General features: G+C 40.4%; 1 protein-coding gene and 1 long non-coding RNA gene across 4 annotated transcripts in view; one reads left to right on the top strand and one right to left on the bottom strand.

Moving 5' to 3' along the window:
- LOC137170474 (uncharacterized) overlaps positions 1–10,059 on the top strand; it is a 95,965-nt gene extending 85,906 nt beyond the window's left edge. The window contains exon 3 of the long non-coding RNA XR_010924611.1: positions 9,860–10,059. This is a non-coding gene — a long non-coding RNA (uncharacterized lncRNA). The remainder of the gene's footprint in view (positions 1–9,859) is intronic.
- ctif (CBP80/20-dependent translation initiation factor) overlaps positions 1–14,601 on the bottom strand; it is a 59,013-nt gene that overhangs the window by 29,666 nt on the left and 14,746 nt on the right. For all 3 annotated transcript variants that reach the window (XM_067573890.1, XM_067573889.1, XM_067573891.1), the window contains exons 6-7: positions 13,634–13,738; positions 13,361–13,439 (exon numbers count right to left, since the gene is read on the bottom strand). In XM_067573890.1, coding sequence (XP_067429991.1) covers positions 13,361–13,439; positions 13,634–13,738 — 184 coding nt within the window. The remainder of the gene's footprint in view (positions 1–13,360; positions 13,440–13,633; positions 13,739–14,601) is intronic.

The raw sequence follows: 14,601 nt of genomic DNA on the forward strand, positions 1-14,601 counted from the left end.
TATAGGAAGCTGCGATTCTAAATTTCTCTTAAGAAATCTTGGCTCTCCATCAATAGTGAACATGATGTACTTGAGCATTACTGATGCCAGACAACTTCAGGAACTTTAAACATTCTAACGTTTATACAAAAACAAGACATCTTAAGATTTTTGACAATTTTCTGATATTTTATAGACTAAACAATTAATCCAATAATCGAGAAAATAATCTGCAGATTAATCAATAATGAAAATAATCATAGGTTGCAGCCCCTACTTTAACCCCTGATATTTATTTTATTCTTTTCATAAGGGACCATGTATAATATTAAGCATAAATGTTACCATTTGATATTTTGCACCAACTCAAAGCAAATTTTCATCTACATATGTGTGCGTTTGCATTATAGCATACAGCTACAACTAGAAATGTCCTTAAATACGTCTCTGCATGACAGACTGCACGGAAACATCTTGATGAAGAAGATGATTATAGTCAAACGTGACTATAAACTATTATACCGTTGCCATCGGTAATGTTCGATTCTGATTAGCTGGTATGGATTGACTTTCATGCAATATGTAATTGTAGGGAGGCTTAGCCAATGAACTTTGAGCGAGGGTTATCTGTGTAACCGATAAAATAAAATAAATGAATAGTAAGAGGGGAAGGGAGGCAGTGATAGATAAAGAGTTCCTGTTTTGCTATATGTTGCCAAGCAACACCAAGGAAAGAAATTGGGAGTTACAGGAACTACATTTAATGATATTAAAAAACAGAGAAACAAGATCCAAATTAGTTTAACTAAGTAAACAATGGGTATTTTTTTAAATTTGACTACATTTGGCATTTTGTAAATTGTATTATCCTAGAATGTACAACTTTTTGGTTATACTCCCTTAATTACACAGTCCATTCCCTATGAAAGGGAAATAAGAGCATCTAATATCCATTAAACATCAGCCCTGTCAATCAAGCAGCATGCTCCCCCTTTGCTCAGCATCACTGTGTGCTGTTGCCATGGTTACAGGTGGCCTAGGACTAGCGCCGTTGTGTAGACATACAGTATGCGATGATAGAGGGTGTCGTGAAAGAACAGGTGCATAAACACAATAGTGTGCTGTGCGTTATGTGACAAGTAACCACACTGCACAGAGCGTGAAGGGTGGATATTAAGAGTTTGTGTGAGCCTGAGGAGAGCATCTGCTTACCCCATCAGCAAAAGCCAAAGTCAATTAGTGTCAGTGTATGTATAATATTGGAAACAATGAGTTTGTATCTCAGTGCATCTTGTCTCATGGCCAGTTTTATGTCCACAATGTAATGACAATATTGTCTTCTTTTTATTAGCTAGAGAAACAGTGCATATTTGAGCGACGCTAATCTTTTATCCCTTCGCATTCGTTCTTCAACGCCAGTTATACTGCGGTTTTGGATTTTGCCTGCGTTTTTTTTGGTTTCCACTGGTAGAGATGTTACAATAGGTTGAGTTGATTTTGCACAGTCACAAGAAAAAGTCAGAATTTGTTTTCACTGAGGCTCATAGAGAAATATAGGCGAGAGAGAGAGAGAGAGAGAGAAGGAGAAAATGAAAGGCAGAGTTCAAGAAAACGTTTCTGAAATGTACTTTGGAGCTGTAATGGCTGAAGGCAATCTTTTACTAATCCACAAGGATAGCATTCATGTGTACAAATAGAGCAAAAGCCATACCTGCACAATACGGTCACGGCTTTGAATGAACTCACTAAAGTATAAATGCTTGTTTCTAGTAAGTGTCTGTAGGATTCCTGGAGAGTGTCTGCCCCTTATTTTCTCCTTTTGTGCAAACATGTTGTACATTCAGAAACACACAGATATTCAAATGAGTTTTGAGCTTGATATTTGACACCGCTTCTCTAACCTACTTCTCCTAGAGAAGCTGCTGGGGGATTGTTGGGATTCTGATTGAATCCAGATGTGAGCGGTAGAAAGTGTGTGCATGGAGGGCGGCGGGGGTGCGTTTGTGTGGCACAGTAATATCCAAAAGGGGCAGACAAACACACACTTAAACTGTCTGTTAGAACAAAGCTTTCCTTTGACCGCAGCAATTCAGAAGGCTTCGTGTATAAACCCAAAAGTATTAATATCTGCGAAATTCTGCTGTTTTTCCAGACTTCATCTACTTGCCTCTGCAGCGCTCTGACAGGGAGAAAAAAGTAGGTGGGGATACAAAAAAGAAAGAAACCGAGGAACTGTTGCATGTTTAGCTACTGTAGTTTTCCTCTAGGATATCATTAGCTGTAATTCTGCCTTCAAATGGTAACCAGATGACAGTGAGTGCTCTCTCTCACACACACACACACACACACACATACACGAGACACATATTTAACAAAACCTTTTAACTTATAGCATTTTTTTGTCACTATTTTAGATAAATCTGCTGTAAATAAAAAAAAAAATCCTTTTTTTTTTTTAAATAGTGCAAATCTACATCCATAAAACGAAAGCATTTTTTAGACCGCAGCAACACAGCGGAGAAAAGCACAGTTTCTAATGCGTCTGACAGAAACAGAAAGGGAGGAAACGGGAGATGTAGAATTGTCTCTGCGGCTGAAAGAGAGAGCGCTGCGTGTGTGAATATGCTATCTGCAGGTAGCAGCCAGGGCAGGGTAGGATCAAAGAGAGGCGTTTGCTGGCCTGGTCCCCAGCCAGAAGACCTCTCACCTCGTGGCAGGCGGCGTGAGCCCTGTGGACGTGACAAGGATGGCGAGGGGGGTTTGGCTGTGTGAGTGGGAGAGACGACCGGGAGCAGGACAGAGACAGAAAGGGACGGTGTGGATTTTGTATGTATGTGTAAGTGCATGTTATAAAGAGAAAAAGAATATAAGGAGCACTTTTCTCAATGTGGTGACTAAGTGTAGGTTACTAATGGGGGATGAAGAGTATGCCCCAGAGAGGGAGGGGATGACAGGAAGAAGCCCCTTTCACCCTAGGATCCGTCTTTAGTCCTAAGTGGGTATTCACACTGAAAATAGGGTTGCATTAAAAAAAACACATAACAAGCTGCATTTGTGTGAATGCGTTGCTATGGGTACCAATGAAGATGATGTTATCGAGGAGGTTCAGTTTGAGTAACAGATCCGTAAACAGCAGGACTACGGATCTAGAAAGCTGTCCTCTGTCTTGACAATCACAAGGTAAACAGTAGAAATGATCCTGATCTGATCACAAAGCAATCTACCGTAAATATGTGTTTGCATGTATTCGATTGACCACTAAATATGTCACAGGATGACTGATCTGAAAGTACGGGCAGCGATGAGAGTTTGGAAGAGCAAAGACGAACGAAAGGAACATGTGATGGTGAACTTTGGTATAGACGAGGACGAGGAGGAGGAGACTTTGAGGGAGATTTTTTTTTTTTTTTTGTCCTTGGAGTGTGAATATGTTAGCAGTAGGATTCTGGAGAAGTCCCGAGGAAAGAAGTTGAGTCTTAAAAGAACAAAGCGAGCGGATGAGAGTTGGAGGATGAGAAAGACAGTTTTGACAATGTGATTGATGTGAGGTTTGAGGGAAAGAATGGAATCAAAATGCGAGAGAGAGAACTGGCAAACGAGGGGGCTGTCAACACGGAGGGAGAAGCTTTGCATGTGCTTGTTGAGGGATACAGAACCAATGATGACGACTACAGATTCATGACAGTTGAATATGAGAAAAATGGTTTTCATCCATTTTTTAAAATTTTTTTATATATCCTTGAGGCAGTTGGTGGCATTAATGGAGTATGTGGTTATAGTTACGGATCATGGCTAAGTAGCTAGAATATTCTTTGCTAATTTGGATGCAGGGATTCATTTCAAAGCATCGAAGCATTTGTTTTTAAACCAGAGCCTGTACTAACGTTGTCAATTTTAGATTTAAGAGGCAGTGTTTTTGACGTGGACTTGCACAACACATGCATTTAAATGGCTAAACATTCTTATTCCTGGACAGAAGATTCTTTCTAATTTCTATCTCTGTCAATCTCTCATCCCTACTATTAACAGTTTCAGCCTCTTTTTTTCCTGTTTGTATGTGAGTGACAGAAAAAGAACGAGACACAGTGTGCAGTAATAGTGTTTGCCTGCATGTGCATGTACAATACGTGTGTCTGTTTTGAAAAAAAAGCTGAAAGAACAAATTATTGCGACGCACAAGCATCAAACTCAGGTTTTACCGGCTGAAACCGACTAGTGGCAATACACATCTAAAGTTGTCACACGGTATGCCAACACGCACGGCCTGCGGCAATGAAATTAATTAGTTTGCTCTCAAGTTTGAATCATACGACGCCGGTCTAGGTGCGTGTTTGTGTGTGCATTGTATTACGTGCTTGGTTGTGCGAGTCTGCGTTGAAAGGATGTTGACATACTTTACCCTGTAGCATTCCAAGGAAAATCACAGGTCACTGGGAGAGGCTACCTGCGACGCTAACACAAAGGATGTGTCCTTTCTACAACAACTTCACGTAGCCACGTAGCTCCCGAGCAACGACGACGCACATGCAACGAAAGTGCAGTGAAAGTAAACGTTGACTCAACTCCCACAAAACCAAATTTCATGACTTAACCCTCAGCAGTATCTAAAAAGGTTTTTATTTTTCTCACTTTTTGTCAGAGCGGTCATGGAGCCGGGTCAGATACCATTGTTGATCCATTCATGACAATGACGTTGCTTTAGTGTGAAAGCAGTATAAGTAACAAGGAAGGAAAGTAAGGAAATGAGAAAAGCGAACAGAGATGGAAATGTGAAGAATAGAAATGGAGAATAACGATTATAGAACTTTCTCTGTAATAGCATAGAAAGTGAAGTGCATGTCTTCCTGTCCCCTCTAGTGTGTAACAATTCTGGTATGATGCTCATTCAGTCAGTCCATTGTTTCTCGCGGCTTATTTATGTTGCGAGGGCCCTCAGCCAAAAGCAATAAATTTAAAACTGCCCCAGGGGTGGCATTACAGGACAGGTTGTTGAGAGCAGAGGAGAGAGAGAGAGAGCAAGAATGACAACGAGAGAGACTGTAAATACAAGATAGCAGGCACGTAAAAGAGAGAGGGGAGCTGAAATGCTTTGGCTGAAACGATTAGGACACATACCAGACACAAATGAATAATGATTCTTGCCTTGTCTGTATGGAAATTAGGTTTAGCTGTTCCGTTTGCTTTATGTGTTTGTGTAACTGTGATAAAAATGTCTTTCATTCAGAATTACACGAAGCTACATACAGTATAACTGTAACATTAACTATAAAAGTTCATGTCTTCTGAACACATTATGACAAGTATGTTGTCATTGTTTAAATATGTAAAGGTGCACTATAATTGGTAACCGTGTGTTTATTCATTTTAATTTTGAGGGCAAGTTTTGAAACTATAAATGTTTGCATATTCATAGAGTCGGGATAATAGAAGGAGTAGATGTCATTTTAAGAATATTTAAATGCAAAAAAAACAAATTGTGTTTTTATATTTGATCACAAAAAAAAAAAAAATTAACTATTCAACTAAGCATTTTTAGATTTCTGAAAACATGTCTGGTTTTGTGCCTAATAGTGAGCCCAAATTTTGAAATTTTATCTGAGCTCAATGTGCAATTTTTCAATCTCAAATCTGAATTATGTGTTAAATTGACTTTAAAAACATTAAAAATTGTATTTTATTTTTTGTGAGCTGTACTGAGTTATAATAAAATCTGACAGTAAATCCACAGGGATCATTTAATTATTATCGTTGATAAAAGAAATTATGAAAAATGTGAATTCCTACTGTAAGCGACAGGAAGTGCTACACCATTCGAAATTTGCACTGATGACCAGCTGCTGATTCTAGATATGCAGCGTCTAGCTCACACATGTAACTCTGAGGATTTCCCAAATTGTTTTTTTTTTCTGTAAAATCCCTGTAGTATAGGATTTGCTCTATGTTTCATGATCCCTACTTTAGGCCTTTTGATGTAACTTACTCTGCAGCTGACGCCTGCCAACAGTAGAGAAAGAAGAGATTTAGAGCTGCCACAGTCAGATACAGTGGGTGATCGGTGATAAGAGGCAAAGATGTGAGGTCCTGACATCCATGTCTCATTTAATAAGTGATCTGAGTCTGGGGCCACAGCAGAACAGACAGATAGACAGGTACATCAAAGAACTCGGGGGGTCTGGCTTCAGGAGGAGATGGAGCCGTTGTGGGATCAAAGTGTCAGAGGAAAAAGAGGAAAAAAAAAAAAACTGTAGTACCCTATAGAAATGTAATCATGCGACAACCGCTGCTGCAGCAGCAGGTTTCACGTGCTTACCGCTCTGTTCTAGCCATCTCTCTGACTGATGAAAAAAAAAAAAAAAAGACTTCAATCATATGCACTCTCTGTGTTACATTACATTGACAGTCACCTCATCTCCTCTACACGACCAAGGCCGATGCTTTGTGTGTGTGCGCGTGTGGGGTCTGGTTTGCATTATATTTGTGACGACCATCTATTTAATGGCCTCTATTCATGTAAGGACACATGGGCTGCTTCTTATAGTGAAACAAGCCAATGCTACTACTATTTTATAGCCTTAAATTGACACTGTGGGTAGTAGTCAACCTATCATGGAGAGAGAATAGGGCACAGATTGGAGGTTACCTTGTTTCTTGGGATTTAGCACACCAGTAGTACTTCATGTATATAAACCAGTTCAATAATTAAAGAAGAAGAAAAAGAAAAAGGGGCATGAAATGAAGTTGGAATACTGAATGACACATGACCTTCCTTTGTGTAATTTCATATTATCAACTCTTTAAAATCCTTCAATATTATTATACATTTGTAATAGTATAATTTTGATCAGTCTTGTTTTTTTGGTACATTTTTAACTTCTGGCTGTCATTCAGATGTGATAATTTCCAGGGGGACAAGCATTGAAATTATATATCTAACGTTTTACTACTCAGTGGATTGTACTCCACTGGACAATTATTGGACACCTCTGTGGAATTAGTCACAGATTTCCCAAGGTAACCTGTATTCATGCACGTGCTCAAAGTCTCCAGCGTCTCTCCCATGCTCAGAGGCCGGAGCAGAACAGTGCACAGTGGTGATTAAGCCAGTGTGTGTGCGGTTAATGGAGTGTCGGAGCCAAGCAGCAGTAGGACCAGGGACAATAGCAGGAAGAGACCACAGGGAGGGGGCTGCCGGTCGCCATGACCCCCTGGATATTGTTCTGCTACCCACCAACATTTGAAGGATGGAGGGGAGGAGTGAAGGACGACATGAGGAGAGGAGGGAGGAGGACATAAGGATGGTGGTAAGAAGAGAATAGGGAAAAGGAAACGGCAAATAGGAAGAAGCGAAGGGAGACGAGGTAAAAGACCGTAGAAAAGACAAGCAGAAGAGTGTCTACAAGGAGAGCGGAGACATACAGGAACATGAAACGTGTGTGAGTGGAATGCAGGTCTCAGACCGACTGACAGCTGACGGACAGACCGCCAAAAAAGAATCCGGCCCGCCCCCAATGTCCCTTCTCAACCGGAGTCCTGCTCTGCGGCACGTACACTTCCAGACAGAGGGGCCAACCAGTCTGTAATATCTCAGCTCCAGACTCCTGCTTTGTTCCCCTGTTGGTCGGCTTTGTTCACAGACCAGAGACCGGATGTCTCCTCAATGACTGACCGCTTTCTCCCTCTCTCTCCTCATTCTCACCCTGGCCTTCTGTTTCTTCTCTGGTGCCCTGCACCATTTTACGAAATGTAATATTCTGTCACTGACAACATGATAGCGAAACGCTTCTGTCATGAACTACGTGTTTTGAAATGAAACTCTCTTTATGTGGACACACAAACATGAATGTACACTATATACTTGTGTCCTGTGACAACTGTATTTGCATTACTGAGAAAACTGGTTTAAATGTTTTAAATGAATAGTTCAAATTTTGAGAAATAAGCTTATTTGCTTACATGCTGAGAAGATCAATACCAAAACTCAGATCAATACAGATCAATGCTCTCTTATCTGCTATAGTTATAAAGCTATAGTTGGGAGCCAGTTAGCTTAGCTTAGCATAAAGACTGGAAGCATGGGGAAACAGCTAGCATGACTCTATCCAAAATTTTTAAAAATCTAGCCACCAGCACTCCTAAAGCTCACCACTTAACACGTTATCGTTTGTACAAAAAACAAAGTGTAAAAACTGACGTTTTTTAATCTTTGGACAGAGTCAGTCGAGCAGTTTCCCCCTGCTTCCAGTCCAGCTAACCCTCTCCTGGCTGTGGCTTTATATTTAGTATGCAGACATGAGAGTCAGATCTTCTCATCCAGCTCTCGGCAAGACAGCGAACAAGCGTGTTTCCTAAAACGTTGCACTGTTCCTTTAACACACCACAATGACAGCTGTAACAAGTCTGAAGCTGACTCTCATGGCGACTGGCTGGACTGCTGATAACAGTGAACTGACGTGATCTTGGCAGCCAGTAAGTGACCTCATGGGAAACATCAGGTCACAACACAGTCATACCAGTGAAACCGAAGCACCCACTCTATTGCAAATGAGGAAACTCCCACAGGTACAAAGAGTATTATGATCCAATACAACCTTTTATTAAATGATATGTATGCGTCATTAACATACACCTATCAGCCTCCTCACTTCTTTTGACATGATTTACGGTATTTTTTTTTTTTTCATCAAAATAAATGTAATGCCTTTAACACATACTGACAAAAAGATGTGTGAGTAATCAAACATTTGCTGGCGTTATTTCAGGTACGGTAAGTGCTGAGAACACCCACATGTACCCACACACATGCACACAAGTTGTGGCTGTCACAACACAACATAACACAACACCGAGGATCATGCTGACATGATCATGTTGGCCTCTTTCACACATAGTTCCCAGTAAATTACTGGAAAAACCTTTCACGCACCACTAGTGATTTTCACTACTCACACATGCAGCTACATTCAGGAACGTTTCTGTCTTGTGCCTTTTCACACATGCCACAGTGTTTCCCCTATATGCTTTCAACAGCAGCGCAGCACCGCTTGCTAAATGATGAATGCCACTGCTGATATTTCACTTTGTACATAATAATCACGACAAATGCGGTGTTTCTCCACTTCAAGCAGCTGACTGGATTTAGTGGTGAGTGAATGGGAATTGATGTCATTGCTGCAGCCGCTCCTCTGTTGTCTGTGTCGTTGTTTGACCCAGGGCGGGGCTCAGCTCCTCCACACACACACACACACACACACAGAGCAAACAATATGTATTTTATCAAACTACCTGTTCAACAAGCGTAAACCAAACCAAATAGCCAAACTGTTTAGCTTAGTTTGCCACGTATCTTAAAATCTGGCAAATTTAGCTACAGGCTGATAGTGTCTGATGACTGTGTTCTTCATTCTTTCTAAACTTCACACAGTATTTTGATATCAGAAATATTATTTATCTAAAATGTTATTTTTGTTTCCAGTGAGATATTATTGAGTTTATATAGTGACTTTGCTGTTGTAAATATCAGTGTTGCTGCTCTGGAAACAATATTTAGTTATATTTAAAATGTAAATCAATTCCAATCCTGTTCTGAATTAGGATTATTACTTCAGGGCATAGAGCTTACTTCATCAGTGAGCATATTTGTTTCACTTTTCTTCTTGCTAATGTGAAAATGTACTGAGAAAAACTATAACCAGTGATGGGTTTTTTTATATAAATATAGTAACATCCAAAATGATGTGAAAATAGATAGTTGTTATTAGTCAAATAACAACCCCCCCCCTCTCCAAAGCTCCTGTAAATTATCATGTCTCTATGAACATGAATGAGCCTATCTGGAACAATTCTAAAAAAGTTACTTCACTGCTGATGTGCACAAGTACAGGTCCTGGCAATGTGGGCCAATGCCGGAATAGACTGGCCAAGGGACAGTCCAGCAGATGGTGGTAATGCAACACTCATGGATGCCAAGTGCCATAAAACTCAACAGAAGACGACGATGATGATGGGAGAAGGCTGGATGTAGGTGTATGCGGTGGAAGACGTCTCTTATTATTTTCAGGAACATTGCGGGCGAGGAGCTGTTTGGTGCCAATGTTCTGCTGCTTGTCCCTGCGATGTCACTGCTTTAATTCGCAACACAGCCATACGGCATTTTGCCTGAAATATTACTAGGACGTGAGGTGGGAAATTGGCTCCCATTCACACATGACCCCATGCGGGAAATGTTCCTGAACATTTCAGGGATAGACTGCATGTGTGAAAGGGGCTGTTGATGAGCCAAACAGCATGTGAGTGAGACGGAGCGTCCATGATACAGAATGTGTCATGAGGGAGCTGATGGACACGAGGATATAAAAAAAATTCCTACATTTCCAGGAGAAAACGTCACTGAAATTTGCCATCTGTAATTCTAAGGAAGCTGAGACTTCAGGGACTTCACAGGATTTGTGGCTTTTCGCTGTGGCTGCCAGACAGAGTCATGCATCAAAAGTTGTTAGTTCACTCAACTAGGTGAGAAATTTAATTAGCAACGTAACATTACCTGTAAACTCTGACATTTTGCTTTAAAACACTATAAAACTTTAGTCTGGAAGGGCCTTCCTGAGGAGCTAGGGCTCACCAAATCACCATCTTTCTTTAAATTGCTTTCTAAAATTCATTTTTACAAATTGCTCCATCAAATCTTTTTGATTGATTTTTTGATTGTTTCTTTTATCAGTGATATCTGGTCTGATGGTCTGTTTTACCAGTTTTCTGTCTTGTTTATTTTATTCCTATTTTAGTTTATCCTTTTATCTTTGTTTTATTTGGTTATGTGTAAAACACTTTGTAACATTGGTTTTAATATAATAAAGTAATGTATTGCACCTTTCAAAATTAATGTTTTACACACAACAATAAAATGATATCGTGATAAACAGAAGTAGTACTATGAAAATATATTATTACTCAGAACAATAAATCGTGCTGCTCCTGTTTAATGTTTTCCAGGATCCATGTGACACTTGGCGTGAATCCACAGATCAAATACTTGCTCTCTGACCCATGAATGCTTCTGTCATTACAACCTGACACTGGACATGAAGACGGGGTTAGTGTGTGTACAGGTTGACATTCCAGAGAGGCCAGTAAAGGTGCGGCAGAATCACAGGGCAAAAAGAGGAAGCCCTTTCTCACTTAGTTGCTCACACACACACACACACACACACATATACACACACACACACACACACACACACACACACACACACAAACGAGATGTTTTCCATATCCCGGGGCTATTTGTAAGTCTATTCTGGCTCCTGGAAAGGGGAAGTGAATGTTGGCAGGAAGCATGGAACGTAGACGGGGACTTTGGATGATGTAGCCTTGCCGTACAGTAGCGAGAGGTGATGACTGGGGTAAAGAGACTTGTTGTTTGTGCTTGGCTGCATGGATTACCCTGATGTAAAAATGCTGGATGGTTATTTACATGATTAACAAATATCGTCTTCTTAGAAACACGAACCAAAACATGCACATCAACCGTTAACCACAAACTAAGAAGTGAGAAATACCAGTTGTGTCATGACAACGAGCAACAAATAAAAATCCCCTGCAGCACAGACCACATGTTGTTTTTCTGGTGAAAAAGGAAAGGAGAAATGCATATAGCCATACATACACCGGCCTGTACAATTCAAAGCAGAAAAACCATAATACCAGCATTTTCTAACACAAAACAAAGTCTCTTTCAAACACACCAAAAGGTATCACAAATTCCATGGCTTATTATATACTGATACTAGTCGACAATTAGCTTTTGATTGCAAACCACTACACCTCAGTTCAACTGATGTTTACAGTGATTGTGGTTGGAGTGTTTTATTTTAAAGCGTGGTCTCTCTGAAATTGCTGGCCGACTGGAAAATGGAAACTTAAGCGCCCTCTCAGTTGTCTATCTGAGACTAAGGAGGGTATTGTCAGTGGATGGCCTCATTAGAACAAGAACTGGGCATCAGAGGCCTGGCATCACCACTGCGTGACTCCGCCTGGCAGAGCACTGGAATAAATTTAAAAAGATGGCACGGTATGATAGCCAGTGCTGACAGAATGTGAAAGAGACCATGTGAGGATGGCGCAAGTCAGAAAACAGCTCGGGGGTATGAAGGAGAGAAAGACAGAAAATGTGGCGAGTCTCCGACCATACTGTGTTCTAGTGCCAACACATCCAATCCCAGGCAGACCAGACAAACGCAGTTGACCCCATCTTTTTTTTTTTTTTGGCCCTATCTGAATGAACGGAAACGGTAATCTTGGCTTGTGAACTATACAATGAGGAAGCCATTCTAGTAGCACGACCGGGCCTATCTTGGCTAAAACACCACGAGAGGCGAAATGCACCTCGGCTCAGAGGCCAAGAGGGGAAGGAAAGAGGAAGACACTGTAGCTCAAACGCTATGAAAGATGGAAGACATTTTGGCTCAGAAAGCACGGGGAGGAAGAAAGGAAGGTGACATCAGTGACCTAAAGTGAATTCTGCCACGCCATTGAACCACAAATCACCATGGAAAACACAATGATTCATTCTTATAATCTGCAAAGGTAAACACATCTGCAAAATCAATTCCACACATTCTTTTCAGGTTGTTGAATCCAGATACATTGTATCCGTGAATACATAATAAAATTAGATAGTTGTTGTTGTAATACACCGGATTACAAGCGTTCTGTCACTTCAACCCACAGCTTGTCACTTAAATTGAGCTCAATAACCAACCAACCTACATCACTTTCCTGTAGAAGAAATCTGTAAACGTTGTACATACAAATAACCACCGGGGGTCAGTGTAACATTTTATATTCACTTATGATGCCGGTTACAGCTCAGTTCAGCTTCTGACCAGTAGGTGTCACCAAAGGTTCATTTATAACCAACTTGTCTCATTGGTAACATAAATTTAATCTACATAGACTGAGCCTATGTATCTTATATATTAACTGTTCCTCAACAGAAAAGAAAAAAAGATTTGTCTTCTAAGGCGGTAAAGCTGAACCCTGCTTTAGTTATTTTAATGATGTTTCCTCTTCTGGTGATTTTACGTTGGACCTGACTATAACAACACAACTGCTCTGCTCAGTGCACCAAGTATTTTTCATTTACGCCACCAGAGGTCGCTCTGTGACAATAATAAATGATTAGACTGCTATTTTGGTGAGAGGCTTTCAGTCTGCTGATTTAAGCCCAGTGTCAAATCAATGCAGCTGCTATAAGAAGTGTTTACCAAAAATACACAATGCCAATACTATAATACAGAAATAAGTCTGTTAATACTGAAAACATCTAGATCTACATCTAGATAGGAGCATGTAGTGAGCAGAAAGACAAAAATCTGTGACTTACAGAGCGCAGATGGGGCAGGAACCTTTCTATGTCATTCATGTCTATGCCATCATCTTCCTCAAACTTGTTTTTGTTCATGCTGAAAGAAAAGGAAATGAGAGAGACAAAGAGAGGCAATGAATGGTTTCCATCAGAGATGATACTGCCCAAGAGACGGACAGACATAAAAGGGCTCAATAACAAAAGACGACAATTCTAAAGACAACTGGGACAATATGGAATAATTAAAACAATAGTGAGACAGAGCAGGGCAGATAAAAACCCAGATCTTACCCCTCTCTGTCAATGTGTGGCAGGTGCTTTGGCATGCCTCTGAAGTGTTTCCTGTGGAAATGGCTGAAGTCCAGCTTCTCTGGCTGCACGTCCCAACCTGCACCTCTGCAACAGAGAGACAAAATACAAGTTAAGAGACATCCAGCATCCATGCATGTTCACAAGGAAAGAGCAGAAATGGGTACAAGAGTATAAAACTCTTGTATAAGACAGTTTCTACACTCTGCACACAGGAAAGAAGAAATTAACCTCAGGTGCATACTCATCTATTCAACACTGACATTCTTTATTTGCATGAACTTGGCTTTATCTGAATACTGCAGAAGCAAACATTGTGACACTGTTACTTGTCAATTATTCAGGCTGATATCTAAAATAGAAAATTTACATCAGCGACTAACAATCTCAGTCATCTTGTATTACATCGGTGTACAGGTAATTGAATGTCTGAGTAGGACGAGGTAATTATTGTTTGTCATTGGCTTTTAATAACATCAAACACATACCGGGGCCGGTTCTGTTTTTTTCTATGTAAGGTGAACCAGATTATATAAACCACCCTTTTCTCCTGCTTGACATTACTGTGCAAAATGTGATGCTGGTCCTGCTGTTTTCTGCTGATTTCATCAAATCTCAAGATGTTTTTTAATGCCCGGAAACAGACAGGAAGGAAGAGACATTGAGTAATATAACAGACAGCTGGGCGGTGAGGTGAAAAAATAAGAAATGAGAGAGGCACGAGGGTTCTGCTGTAAACTTATGCTGTAAAAAAAGATCAAATTTTTGTCCAAAGAGACTCACAGATTTACCCAAACATACACACAAGGAGCACTTTAGGGTTTAATGTCTTGCTCAAAAACACTTCAGCATACAAACTGGAGGAGCTGGGCATCGAACCCCCGACCAAGGGAGCTAAAACTGAACCTACAATCAATATTTTTGTTTTAAGATGGTAATCTAAAGAAAGC

This window comes from Thunnus thynnus, chromosome 19 (assembly GCF_963924715.1).
Source record: "Thunnus thynnus chromosome 19, fThuThy2.1, whole genome shotgun sequence".
In the NCBI taxonomy this organism is placed as follows: domain Eukaryota; kingdom Metazoa; phylum Chordata; class Actinopteri; order Scombriformes; family Scombridae; genus Thunnus; species Thunnus thynnus.